At 43.3% G+C, this 14,126-nt stretch overlaps 1 protein-coding gene across 1 annotated transcript; it reads right to left on the bottom strand.

The window, feature by feature from the left end:
- Positions 1 to 6,466: 6,466 nt before the first annotated feature.
- LOC143026952 (uncharacterized) lies at positions 6,467 to 7,964 on the bottom strand. Its single transcript, XM_076187743.1, has 2 exons — positions 7,823 to 7,964; positions 6,467 to 7,059 (listed from the first exon to the last, which is right to left on the bottom strand). Exons 1-2 carry the CDS (start codon positions 7,962 to 7,964, stop codon positions 6,467 to 6,469), a joined length of 735 nt encoding a protein of 244 aa, XP_076043858.1.
- Positions 7,965 to 14,126: the final 6,162 nt, after the last annotated feature.

Below are 14,126 nucleotides of genomic sequence, written 5' to 3'. Positions count from 1 at the left end.
CTTTTAAGGACAGACGTCCCCCAAATCAGGCTCGCCCAAAGTGGCTCGACAAAGAAACTGAAAAAAGTATTGCTAAAAAGAGACAGGCTTATAAGAAATATAAGTGCTCGGGTGTATCTAATGACTATGAAAGTTATGTATCAATACAGAGAGATTTAAAAAAGACAATAAGAAAAAGAAAACGACAATACGAAATGAACATCGCTGAGAAATCCAAAGAGAATCCCAAAGAATTCTATAGTTACATTAGAGATAAAAAGGTTGTTAGGAATCACATTGGTCTACTATTATCTGCTGACGGTCAGCTTGAATATTCAAATGAAGGAATGTGTAATATCTTAAACAATTATTTTAGCTCGGTATTCGTAAACGAAACACCTCAAGGTGAATTCCAAACTGAAACCTGTGAAAAGTCTAGGGTAAACTTACTCACTACGGTAAATATAACAAAAGAAAAAATTAAAAGGTGTATAGATAAACTCAAAGTTAATAAAACACCAGGGCCTGACGGTTGGCATCCAAGAATCTTAAAGGAAATGAAAAATGAGATTGTTGTTCCATTAGAAATTATTTTTAAGAAATCCATCATATCCGGAGATGTCCCAAGAGAATGGAAGCTAGCTAACGTTACTCCCATATTCAAAAAAGGTGACAAAAAGAAACCAAATAACTATAGGCCTATAAGTTTGACTTCAATCGTAGGAAAAATAATGGAAACTATCGTCAGAGATGCTATCGAACATCATTTAGAAAGTAACCGTTTGATAAATGATAGCCAGCATGGTTTCAGACGGAAACGTTCTTGCGTGACTAACTTACTCGAATTCTACAACACAGTTATCTCGAATTATGACAAAAGAAACAATATAGATTTAGTATATCTAGACTTTGCAAAAGCTTTTGATACCGTCCCACACGAAAGACTAATGACTAAATTAGCTTTGCATGGAATAAGTGGTAGCCTATTAGGTTGGACTAGTAATTGGTTGAATGATCGAAAACAGAGAGTTGTTTTAAATGGAAAAACTTCTAGATGGAAAAGTGTTGCAAGTGGAGTTCCTCAGGGTTCCGTTCTTGGGCCACTTCTATTCATAGTATATATAAATGCTATAGACCATGGACTAAAATCTACTGTTTCCAAATTTGCTGATGATACAAAACTGTGCGGAGTGGCAAATGATCACTCAAACCAATTAGATATTCAAGAAGATTTGGATCAATTACAGCAATGGTCTGAAAAGTGGCTAATGAAATTTAACACAAGTAAATACAAGGTAATGCACATAGGTAAAAATAACAGTAAGTACGATTACAAGTTATTTGGAAATTCGTTAACAAAAGTGGATAGTGAAAAAGATCTCGGCATAATTATCAGTAACGACCTCAAATCATCCAAGCAGTGTATTTCAGCCTCTGAGAAAGCAAATAAGATTCTAGGACTGATTGCGCGATCTTTTGATTTCAAAAGTCCATCACTCATTAACAAGCTATATAAATCGTTAGTTCGTCCACATTTGGAATATGCTGTTTCCGTATGGTCACCGAATCTCATTAAAGACATTGACAGATTGGAAAGAGTACAACGGCGAGCCACAAAACTGATTCCAAATATCAAAAATAAATCATACGAAAATCGACTAAAACATATGAATCTGTTTTCCCCAAAAAAGCGTAGACTCAGAGGTGACTTGATACAGGTCTTTAAAATTCTAAAGGGAATTGACATCAAAAGTGACAAAATTTTTACATTGAATGAGAATCAGACAAGAAACAATGGTCTCAAACTGTCCGGAAATAGATTCAATTTGGAAGTAGGTAGAAACAACTTTGCCAACCGTGTAGTTAATGAATGGAATAAACTTCCTGCACAGGTAGTGCAATGTAGTTCAGTTCAAAGCTTTAAGAATCATTTAGATAAATACCTAAGTAAGATGCTGTAATGATTATAATTTATCTTATATAATTTGTTATTGTTTTGTTATCATTTGTCTGTCTGATTTTTATTTATTATTAGTTATATGTCAATTTATTATTATTTACTATTTACCTGTTTGTTTATTATTTAATTATACCTATTCATCTATTTATGTATTTTATTTGTTATTTATATTATCATAGTTTTTATTTATTATTTTATTATTAATATGATTTTTTTTCGCATCCGACCTAGATATGGATCAAAAGGTCTCCTGTCGGCATGCTCCGCCTTTGTAATCCTTTGTAATCCTTAAACACACACACACACACACACACACACACACACACACATATATATATATATATATATATGTGTGTGTGTGTGTGTGTGTGTGTGTGTGTGTGTGTGTGTGTGTGTGTGTGTGTGTGTGTGTGTGTGTGTGTGTGTGTGTGTGTGTGTGTGTGTGTGTGTGTGTGTGTGTGTGTGTGTGTCTGTGTGTGTGTGTGTGTGTGTGTGTGTGTGTGTGTGTGTGTGTGTGTGTGTGTGTGTGTGTGTGTGTGTGTGTGTGCGTGCGTGAGTGTGTGTGTGTGTGTGTGTGTGTGTGTGTGTGTGTGTGTGTGTGTGTATGTGTGTGTATGTGTGTGTGTGTGTGTGTGTGTGTGTGTGTGTGTGTGTGTGTGTATGTGTGTGTGTGTGTGTGTGTGTGTGTGTGTGTGTGTGTGTGTGTGTGTGTGTGTGTGTGTGTGTGTGTGTGTGTGTGTGTGTGTGTGTGTGTGTGTGTGTGTGTGTGTGTGTGTGTGTGTGTGTGTGTGTGTGTGTTGACCTATGCGCGTGCTTTGAATCACTCTTCTCTCCACACCCAAATAAAAAGGAGAAGACCATTTTCATATAATTATCCTTGTAATTTAGCGACTATTTACTGACCTCATCCCAGCTCTTCGTGCTTTCATCAAACGCTGAATTGAATTTCTACAGAAGGCATTCATAGCCTCTGCCAACTTGATGGAGGCGTTTGATTCATCTAAAAGAGAGACGCTTTTGATCATTCCGAGGCTAAGAGGAATGTTTAATGGATTTATCAGATCTCATTTCTGCTATGTACTCAGATCCTTGAACCACAATAGATTTAGGTGAAAGTATACCAATCCATAAACCCTCTTTCTTCCTCTTATATGTGTTAACATCAATCAGTGTACCAGTCGTTATCATGTAGTCACTGTTATCGTTGTAAAGAGTCCACATAGTCAGCGCACGAGAACAACTGCTGAGCTTGGTGCTGATTCGTAATGATTGTCATACTACACTGTGAACTAGAAGTGTCTAGCAAGTTTAAAATCACAACTAAACTTCACCCACCTCTCACCTCCGTTGTTATCACTGTTTACTTTTCCTTTCTATAGTTTTTTATTTCTTCTCTCATTTTCTACTTTCTTTTCAATACTGTTTTGTTATGTATGATAATTCACTTTCTGTTTTCAATTGTAGGATTACTCAATAGTCTTACTATGTCCAAGAGAGGAGAATTAAAATGGTCTAAATTTTCTGTCTTTTCTTCCCGAATAATATCACACTTGGCTTGTCAATTTGCACTAAGGGACTAATACAATTTGATCACTAGGTCAATTCGCATTGACGTCATGATTTCTTTAGTCCAATGATCTTTACTTTTACATCTAAGTACCTCCCCTAAGGGCGTGACTTTACTCCCATGAACCAATTTAATTTTCTCTTCCTCCACCCTTTTTCCAACCATAAAGCCTGTAACAAACCCCACGCAATACTGCGTAATCAAGCAATCTTGAAATCAATGTATTACCGACTTAGTTCACATACATCAAAGACAATGACAGATTGGAAAAACTATAACGGCGAGCCACAAAACTGATTCCAAATATCAAATATAAATCATACAAAAATCAACTAAAACATATGAATCTGTTTTCCCTAAATAAGCGCAGACTCAGAGGTAACTTGATACGGATTTTTAAGGTCAAAAGTGACAAAATTTTCACACTGGATGAGAATCAGATAAGAAACAATGGTCTCAAGTTGTTAGGAAATATACCTAATTAGGAAGTGGATAGAAACAACTTCGCCAGCCATGTACTTAAGAAATGGAATAAACTTCCTGTAGAGGTAGTTCAATGTAGTTCAGTTCGAAGCTTTAAGAATCATTTAGATAACCACCTAAGCAAGATGATGTAATGACTTTAATTTATTTTATATTGTTTATTTAGTTGTTTTGTTATCGTTTGTCTGTTTGTTTATTATTATTTGCTTGATTCACATTTATTATTAGTTACATCTCAATTTATTATTATTTATTATTTACCTGTTTGTTTATTACTTAATTATACCTATGCATTTATTTATTTATTTTATTTATTATTATTTGTATTATAATATCTTTATCTATTTATTTATTTATTCATTTATCTATTTATTTATTTATTCATCTATTTATTTATTTTAATTTTTTCGCATCCGACCTAGTTATGGAGCAAAATGTCTTCTGTCGGCATGCTCCGCCTTTGTAATCCTTTGTAATCAGCATAATACAGCAATGAAATTAGGTCTCCAGTTATTGTTTTTAAATTCTAGGTGGGGAGCGAAGTTGTTCAATTCATTCGCCTACGACTGTTGTTTACTAAACATCCAAACTCATAAAAATTAAATTCTCGCCACCTACCCTTCTATCTACCTCACTTGACTAACCATTTTCTACTACCCTCTTACAGGGCTTGCTGGAAATACACACTTGAAAAATATCTTATACAAGAAGCTACATACATACATACATATACCAAGGCTTCTCTCCCCCTTACCAGGGGGGTAGCCTGGTATACAAGAAGCTAACTATTAAAAATATTTCTGCATAAACTAGATAAATATGTTAAAAGTATTATCCTTCACTGGATGTTGTCATCAAAACATATGTCACACATAGCAAAGAAATAAGTAACCCTTCCAAAATACACAAATATCAGTAACATAAAAGACACAAAACAAAATAATTATAACACAGATCAAATTAAATTGCAAAATTCATTACTATCAAAGTCTTAAGATACCATAAATAAATTTACCAATAGCAAAATCAGGAGCAACTGTCAAATAGTATTCAATGTCTTCTTCCTTCTGAGTGTGAAATAATATTAAGAACAGCAACAATGAAAATAAAACAGTATTAGAGTATTTTTTTGTGTTAGATCTCAATGGAGAATGATTTCACCTTTTCAAAGATGGTGAGTTGTGTATCATTGAGATATGTTACAACAGTGATATACACAGCATCAAAGATGTTAGTAATAGTAGAGTATCTCTGCATAATTTCGCACACACTTATTTTACTTTTTGTCCAGGACACATACTAGTAATGTTGCATAAGAATTTTTTCAATGCTTCACAAAAAAAAAATATATATATATATATATATATAGTTCAATACTTATTGGCACTGTCCTTATATATTGGCAAGGTTACGAATCTTCATGACTGACCGAGGCTCCAGGTAGCACATCTGTCTGGTACACCAAGGTTCCAGTAGTTCAGGTTTCCCATCACAGGCATGTACTATACATATCAATAATATGAATACTATCTGTAAAATGTATTTTGATTAATACTCAACTCACACATTACACTATGAACATACTCCCTATACTCCTCTGGATTTAATTATTCATTTACTACACTAATACAATGTGTATCTTTAATATCAGTGTCACATGTATCATCAACAAATTCTATCCTAGTTTTCTTTATATCATCTAAGTGTCTAAGTGATAATTTCCTAGTTTCTAAGTGTAAGATCTTGTGTTTATTTCCACCTGCAAAATGAATTATCCAATATGGACCTAAGTACCTCGGTGAAAGTTTATGGGGTGTATGTAATTTGACCATAACTAAATGCTATTGTAAAGGTCCCCACATGAACTTTGAATATGTAACTTAATGGATTAGCTATGTCTGCATATCCCTGGATAAATTTCTTACAATGTCCTGTCAATCCCAAGAAACTTCTAACTTTTTCTACATTATTCGGAACTGGAAAATTCTTTATTCCTTTAACCTTTGAATTTACTGTACTAAGTCCATGCCTGTCTATTTTACGTCCCAAATAAATAACACTGTAATACTTAATACTTACATTTTTCAAGTTTCACTTTCAATCCTGCTTCAACTAGTCTTGAGAATACCAAATCTAATTTCTTAAGTGTTCAGCCGCTGTTTGAAAAAATATCAAAATATCATCTAGAAATACACTGGCAGTGTTTCCTAACAACACATCTAGAATTGTATTCATTAACCTCAAGTAAGTTAATGAACTATTACATAACCCATTCGTTTGAACGCATAGTGTCCCGTTGGAGTAGAAAATTCTGTGAATTCTCGTGAGTCTTCATGCAACTCGATCTGCCAGAAAACAGACTTGATATCTATAGTGTTAAAATACCTATTCTTAGTTCCTAAACATTTAAGAATTTCTCCTATTAACAATAATAGTAATCGGTCAGGTATGGTCTGTTTATTCTTACTTACTTTACTTTATCCGTCCTCTTGTACCGTCTTGGGCGTCGAGGGGAGAAAGATTTTTCTGTCTCTGGCAAGATTGACGGCTTGGATGGGAGGGATGTTGTGGGTCTTCAGGGTTTCTTTCACACCTTCAATCCAGGTCTTCCTTGGTCTTCCTCTTGCCTTATAACCTGATATTTTCTTATTGTGTGCTTTGCTGACAAGTTGGTGAGGTGCCATGCGTGTTAGATGTCCAAACCATCTGAGTGTTTGTTTCTGTATATAATGGAGGACAGGTGCTGTTCCCACCATTTCTCTGATCGTGGTCTTTCTGATCATCTCCCGTCTGGTCTTGTTGACGGCTCTCCTCAGACATCGCATCTCACAGGTGGTTATTTTGCGTGCTAGACTTTTGGTCAGGGTCCATGTCTGGCACTGATATATCAAGGTGGGGATGAAGATGGAGTTTATGAGTTTGGCTTTGGTTTCAATAGGGATGTTGGGATGTTTGAGGAGTGGGGCAAGCAGGTAGCTGACGGTGTTGGCCTTCTGTACTTTCGTCTCAATCTCTATGTAAAGACGCCCGTCTTCAGTGAGAATACTGCCGAGGTACTTAAACCCGCTGACTTATTTCAGCGGAGTTCCGTCGATGTTAATTTTGAGGTTGCTAGGTGTTCTGCTAACCTTCATCGTCTCAGTTTTGCTGATGGTAATCTTCATATCGAGCTTCTTGCACTGTGTGTTCAGGTTATCTGTGTGCTCTTTGTTATGCATGAACGGCCGAGTATTGGCATGCATAGAGTACCCCGTGTGCTAGGGTATAAAAATATGTACGTAGGTTTCTATATCTAATCAAGTACTTCTGTATACATAGGCTTGGATACATAAAGGGAGCCCTATCAATATAAAACAGTGAATATTGTACAGCACTAATGTCACAATGTAAATAGTTCACGCCCACTGCCCCGACAAGGTCTTATCACCATAATGTCTTTGCTCCAACTGTCCGTTGGCGGGAACTATGCCGTGACGTCATGGCGTCAGCGTGACAAAGGTAATGGATGATATGTACAACAGAATCTTAGCCTGAATTGTCCTAGCTAGGTCATCTATCATACATAGTCCCTATGCTCCGTTACACATGGGATTAAGTGTCTACTATCCTGACATGTGTTTACAAATGTATGTGTGTCGTATGCCTATGGGCGTCTATCATGATCACGCCATGCGCGCGGGAATATCAAATACCCAGACCTGGACACATGTGCCACATCCCCCCCCCCCCCAATCGATGTATTCATTGCGTCGTCGATTAGTTGCGTGCGGCCAGTCTCGCTGAGCGTCTTGGTCCATTGGGCTGGCCAGTTTGATTCGTGGGGCGAGTATTGCCGGTAGTGCCCGTTGGAGACTCCTTCATGCCATCACGGGCGACACCTGGCTCAGGGATGGGGCGGAGGAACTTCTGGTTGCGCCACAGGACACTTCCGGACGCCGTCTTGATAAGGTAGTCCCTGTTACGTCCTTGTCCCATTATGTGGCCGACCTTACTCCATCGTCGTGACGTAGGATCCTAGATCCTGACCGTGGCTCCAACGGAGAGTTGTGGGAGCGGCTTCGCGTGTGAGTCGTACTGCTTGATGGTCGCCTCCATTCTGGCGGCTGCCTTCTGCTCGCATTCAGCTGTGGCAGCCTGCCACTCAGGCGCAAAGGACCTGGAGTGAGCTGGGACGCAGGACCGAAGGGGGCGTCCGAAGAGGACCTGGGCGGGGCTTCTTCCGTCGGGGTTGGGCGTGTTCCGTATCTCCAGGAGACCCCGGTGGAACGCGTCGCTGTGGCGAATTTCTCCATTGGGCGCGACCTTGATGATGAGGCGTTTCACGGCCTTGACCGCCGATTCTGCATGCCCGTTGGACTGTGGGTGGTAGGGGGTGGAGACGTCGTGGCGGACGCCCCATCGTCGCAGGAATTCAGCGAAGTCATAGGCCGTAAACTGGGGTCCTCCATCCGTCCTGAGTCGTACCGGGACGCCGAAGGTGCTGAAGAAGTGGCGGAAGAGCCGGATGGTTTGGAATGTCGAAGAGTCCGTGCCACAGTGGCCCACCGTTGCCCATCCAGAGAGTCGATCCGCGTACACCAGGAAGTGCTTCCCGGCGGTGGTGAAAAAGTCTGCGGAGACCGACTCGAACGGTCTAGAGGGGGGCACATCGTCGGTGAAGTAGGGCTCACGCTGTTGGCTCGGCTGCAATATCTGGCATGGCTCGCAGGAGCGTACTGTGTTGGCGATATCGGAATCGATGCCTGGCCACCAGACCGTCTGCCTGGCTCGGCGTTTGGTGGCTTCAATACCACGATGGCTGTCGTGAAGTCGAGCCAACACACTTCTGCGAAGAGCTTGGGGGACAAGTATTCGTGCCTCTCGGAGGATCAAAGGTCCGTCGACGCAGAGGCTGTCTCTGAACTTCCAGAAAGGAAGTAGAGCTTCGTCGAGTTCCATGCGTGAACGTGGGAATTCCTTCCCGACGAAAGAGGCGAGTTGCACGTACGTGGGGTCCGAAGATGCTGCCTGACGGATTTCGTCGAGTACTGGGTCCGTTGAGTGTGGAGGAGTTGCCGTGGTGTCGAGTGTTGGAGGGCCGGAAAGGGCATGGAGCGTGGCAACATTGCGAGTCACCACGTCGCGGATGCAGATGCTTGTTTCATCGCCCAGGGCGACGTCATCTGCCAGAGGTTTATCCACGTGGGCTCTTGAGAGGGCATCCGGAATGCATAACTCTGAGCCCTTACGCCATCTGCTGGTGAACACGAATCCTGCAATCTTCTCCCGGAGGCGTTGGAGCCTTGGGTTCTCAATACAGTCTAGAGTGCACGTATTAAGGATCGGAAGAAGGGGTCGATGATCCGTGATATGTGTGAAGTCCTGGAGGCCAAGCAGGAAGTATTTGCACTTCTGCATGGCCCAGACCGTAGCCAGCAGTTCCAACTCGATCGTGCTGTACCGTGTTTCCACGTCCTGCAGGAATCGAGAGCCGCACTGCACGAGTCGCCAAACTTCCTCTTAATGTTCCTGTAGGAGGGCGTACCCTATGCCATTCAGACGAGACGCGTCCGTTTGGAGGGTAGTCGGTAGTTTTGGGTCAAAATGGGCGAGGACAGGAGGTTGGGCGAGGGCCTGTTTCGTCCTTTGGAAGGCGTCCTCCTGAGCAGGTGTCCAGAGGGAGGTGTTCCTCGGGCTGAGTAGCGGGCGTAGAGCGTCTGCCGTTGTAGAGACGTTGGATGTGAATTCGGCCAACTGGTTCACTAGACCCATAAACAATCGGAGGTCTGTGATGTTGGAAGGCGTTGGGAACTCCGTAATTGCCTTTATTTTCTCGCTGTCGATGGCTACGCCGTCTTGAGACACTGTGAACCCGCAGAAGTTGACACTGGGAGCAGCAAGAGTCATCTTGTCAGCGTTGAGGGAGATGCCATGAGTGCGGCATCGGTTCAAGACCTCACTGATGCGACGTAGGTGTGTCCCGTAGTCGCTGTCCCAGATAATGATGTCGTCCACGACCTTGGCAAGGTTGGGAATGTCTGCGAGGGCCTCGTCACCCCGGCGGTTGTACTCGTCGCCAGTTGAACAGAGGCCCATGGGGCCCCGGCGGAACATGTATCGTCCGTACGGAGTGATGAATGTCGTCAAGTGGCGGTCTCGCTGGGCTAAGGGGATTTGCCAATATCCCTGGATGGCATCGAAGGTCGAGAAGTACTTTGCCTTCCTGTCGATGCGACTGATTGCCTCGCTTGGTGTGGGGGATGGGTGGGTTGGGCGTAGTACCTGGTTGTTTAACTTTGAAGTGTCCACTGTGATGCGCACACCACCCTTCGGTTTCGGCACCGCTACGAGGGGGTGACACCATACGGAAGGGGCATCACCAACAGGTTCAATGATGCCTTGGTGCACCATTGCATCGAGTTCCTTCTTCACGTCATCTTGCCATGCGTGTGGGATTCGTCTTGCGGTGTGGAGTGCTAACGGCTTCGCATCTGGCTTGAGATGTATCTCTATGGGCCTCCCAGTCATTTCTCTAAGGGCCTCGCCGGACCTGAGGTCTTCCTTGTGTCGAAGGACGTCGGGTCATGTCTTCTTGATGCAATCTGGCAGGTCAGCTACTGTAGTTGACAGGGGCGGTAGCGTGAGAGAGCGGGAGGGAGCTGTGATCCGTAATCGTTGGAGAGTGTGTGACCGGCTGTGGTACCGAGTCGTCGTCCCGTTGCAAGCGGTAGGCGTTGCCGATTGGTTGGTCCCTCGGCAGTTGGGCAGGGTATGACGAAGGTATGAGGCGGAGCTGCATCGGGTGCCACCATGACAGCAGGGGGCGCGGCAGGTGCGTCACAACATTGATCCAGCCGTCGATGGTGGTGTCTCCAAAGGACATCGTAGCATACATGGAGCCGATGGTACGTCCTTGGAATGCAGTATGGTCCGGGTTCCGCAGGGCCAGGTCCTTTGTTGGGTTGAGGCTGCGAGCGCTGATGCCCAGATTCTTCATGTGCTGGCACCCAATGACCGTTGTATCAGATCCGGTGTCCGGGATGAATCGAGCATTGCCTTCAACGTCACCAAATTTGACCCTCACAGAGATGGTAGGAGTCGGGGGTCCGATCCTCCCATCTGCCGCCCGTATGTTGGCAGATAGGCTTGACACTATGGCCATCTTCCGAGGTCGTTGGCTCTTCTGCTTCGGTGGCGGGATGGGTTTCGGGGCGGCCGTGGATGAATTGCACACCTTCTCGAAATGTCTTCTCTTGGAGCAAATCCGGCAGACATGCGTAAGAGCTGGACACGTTTTTCGTGGGTGTTTGGGGAAGACACCGCACCCTGGACAGGCCTCACTCCCTGGTGGGGTGCCGCCTGTGGGACCCCGGGCCGTGCGTTGCATCTTCTTGTATGTTGACACAGCGCAGGCCATTCCCGAGGTGGGTTGTTGTGACACGCGGTGTATAGCGTCCGTAGTGCCACGTATAGCGTCCGTAGTGCCATGAGCTGCTTCCCTTGCACGAGCGATCGATAAAAAATCCTCTAGTGTCGCGCTGGAACTCGTTTGTAGGAGTTGGCGTACAGTTTCGACGTCTCGTAGACCTATGATGAGTTGGTGTTTCATTTGTGTATCACGGCAATTTAACCCGGTGCACAGTTCAACTTCACGTGTGAGCTGTGATAGACGCTCGTAGAAGGCGTTGACCGATTCTCCATTCTCTTGCTTGCAATTTGTAAATGCCAATCGTCGTACGTACTCATTACACTTCTCCCTGTAATGCGCTCGAAGTTTGCTCAAGATTTCTTGTACGGGGAGAGTAGAGTCGCGTGGTACTCCGAGAGTGTCCTCTAGGAGTGATCGTACTCCGTCATGTAGGTATGCCCGGAGTGTGGCTATTTGTTGCTTGTGCTTTAGCGAATGGAAGTTTGTTAGGGTAGAGAAATCGTCGAATTTGGCGGACCATACGTCAAATTCCTTGTATGACATCTCCGGCATCAGTATGGGAGGTGGCTTTGGAGAGACGACGGGTTATTTGGTGGAATCCGTGGAGTTATCTCCATGTGTCGGGGGGGTTGTGATAAGGCGAGCGAGGGAGCTCGCTAGCAACCTGAGTACATCTTGCTCATCTCGGGTTGTGCTTCCGTGCGCTATGGAAATGTCTGGCTGTGAGTTGTCGGGGGATGACTGATCTGGCGTCGCCATGGCGTTGGTTTCGTCAAAATCGGCCGATTGGCGGGCAAGATATGCTATGCACGCAAATCAACACACGCGTGAGGTGAGTGTTCAGTAGGGTCCGGGCTAGACTGGCAGGCGGTGAACGTGGGAGGTCTCTTCGGAGGGAGAGGGGGCTACTGACGCCTTACCGCGGGCAGGAATTTGCGCGCGAAGTAGGCTTGGGTAAGCACCGGCTAAATCCACAGAACATACGCACTAAGGCACAAAGTAATCACCACAGAACATATGCACAAAGTTAGCACTGAACTTATGCACAAAGTAATCAACACAGAACATACGCACTACAGTATGTTATCACAGAACCTATGCACAACGGAATCACTGATAAGTACAGAAGTATCACTTAAACTTTCACTGCGCCATGTTATGCATGAACGGCCGAGTATTGGCATGCATAGAGTACCCCGTGTGCTAGGGTATAAAAATATGTACGTAGGTTTCTATGTCTAATCAAGTACTTCTGTATACATAGGCTTGGATACATAAAGGGAGCCCTATCAATATAAAACAGTGAATATTGTACAGCACTAATGTCACAATGTAAATAGTTCACGCTCACTGGCCCGACAAAGTCTTATCACCATAATGTCTTTGCTCCAACTGTCCGTTGGCGGGAACTATGCCGTGACGTCATGGCGTCAGCGTGCCAAAGGTAATGGATGATATGTACAACAGAATCTTAGCCTGAATTGTCCTAGCTAGGTCATCTATCATACATGGTCCCTATGCTCCGTTACACATGGGATTAAGTGTCGACTATCCTGACATGTGTTTACAAATGTATGTGTGTCGTATGCCTATGGGTGTCTATCATGATCACGCCATGCGCGCGGGAATATCAAATACCCAGACCTGGACACATGCGCCACACTCTTGAAGTTGATCTTCTTTCACATGTACCAAGCTCTGATCGTCTGGGAATAGCATCTCATTCAGGTCTTCTTGGCTGGGGTTTCCCTCCTTCGTGATTTTGTCCATATACATGATAAAAAGTAGCGGTGATAGCACGCATCCTTGTCTCACTCCAGATGAGACATCGAACCAGTAAGTGAGTACGTTCTGGGTGCGGACTGCGCTCATACTGTTGTAACGTAATATTAGATATTACGTCATATGTGTAATTATGTTATAGAATTGTGTTCCTTTGTATTACATAACTATGTTCATATTTCTTGTCTATGTATGTATTGTAACAATGTTAAGCAGTAACGCCCGTCCACTATATGTAATCTTGCCTACGTGCGGAGAAAGGTGCGCACTCTTGTAGAACAAACAGACAAGCGAAATCCTGAATAGTTCGGAGCGCACAGATTTGACAGTTACTAAATAAGTAGATTGTTCAAGCGAGTCGAGGGTCCTAAAACTACCCATGTTGACGTGTGTTAACTTACCCTCCTCCTCACCCGCACCCTTAACCGGAAGTATCCCGCTTCCGGTCCAATGGTATATAAGCGGTGGAAATCGCTCACTCCTTGTCATTTCTCGCATATCTTATCTCTTGATAAAAACTGGAAGTTTAGACTCATGAGACGATTGGTGTGAAGTGATCACCCTTTTTGCCTACATTACGTGTCTGATATACATTGCATTACTTTACTTATGTTTGTACGTATTACTTATTTTGATGCATGTTCCTGATCTCTTTGTACTTAGATAGTACCATATTGTATACGTATCTTGTTTCTTATTTGAACGATAATTTCCATATTCTTATAATCATGTAACGGTCCCATTGACCCTACTGCCCATTCTCTTTTGTGTTGATTGCCTGTAAATATTTTCCATATTAATAATTTCGTTTACTAGTTTTATCGCTAGTTCAATATTCCTTTCCTGGAATCTTCTTTGTTACCTTTACTTCTAGTCTTACGAATTATCTAGGCCCTGACCAGATAGTTCAGTCCTACAGTGGCTTCTAGAAGTGAGCTGGTTCTTAA

This window comes from Oratosquilla oratoria, chromosome 7, assembly GCF_046742065.1.
Source record: "Oratosquilla oratoria isolate Oo_2021 chromosome 7, ASM4674206v1, whole genome shotgun sequence".
Classification (NCBI taxonomy): Eukaryota; Metazoa; Arthropoda; class Malacostraca; order Stomatopoda; family Squillidae; genus Oratosquilla; species Oratosquilla oratoria.
Note: the sequence above shows the minus strand (reverse complement) of the source record. Positions and strands in the feature narration are given on the sequence as shown.

What these genes read in the sequence shown, in the direction of transcription:
- LOC143026952 (XM_076187743.1), bottom strand. Translation starts at nt 7,964, where the DNA reads ATGGGACAAGGACGTAACAGGGACTACCTTATCAAGACGGCGTCCGGA. An exon ending in GTCTCCAACGGGCACTACCG is followed by an intron (nt 7,060 to 7,822) that starts GCAATACTCGCC and finishes CGCTGAAATAAG; the next exon opens with TCAGCGGGTTTAAGTACCTC.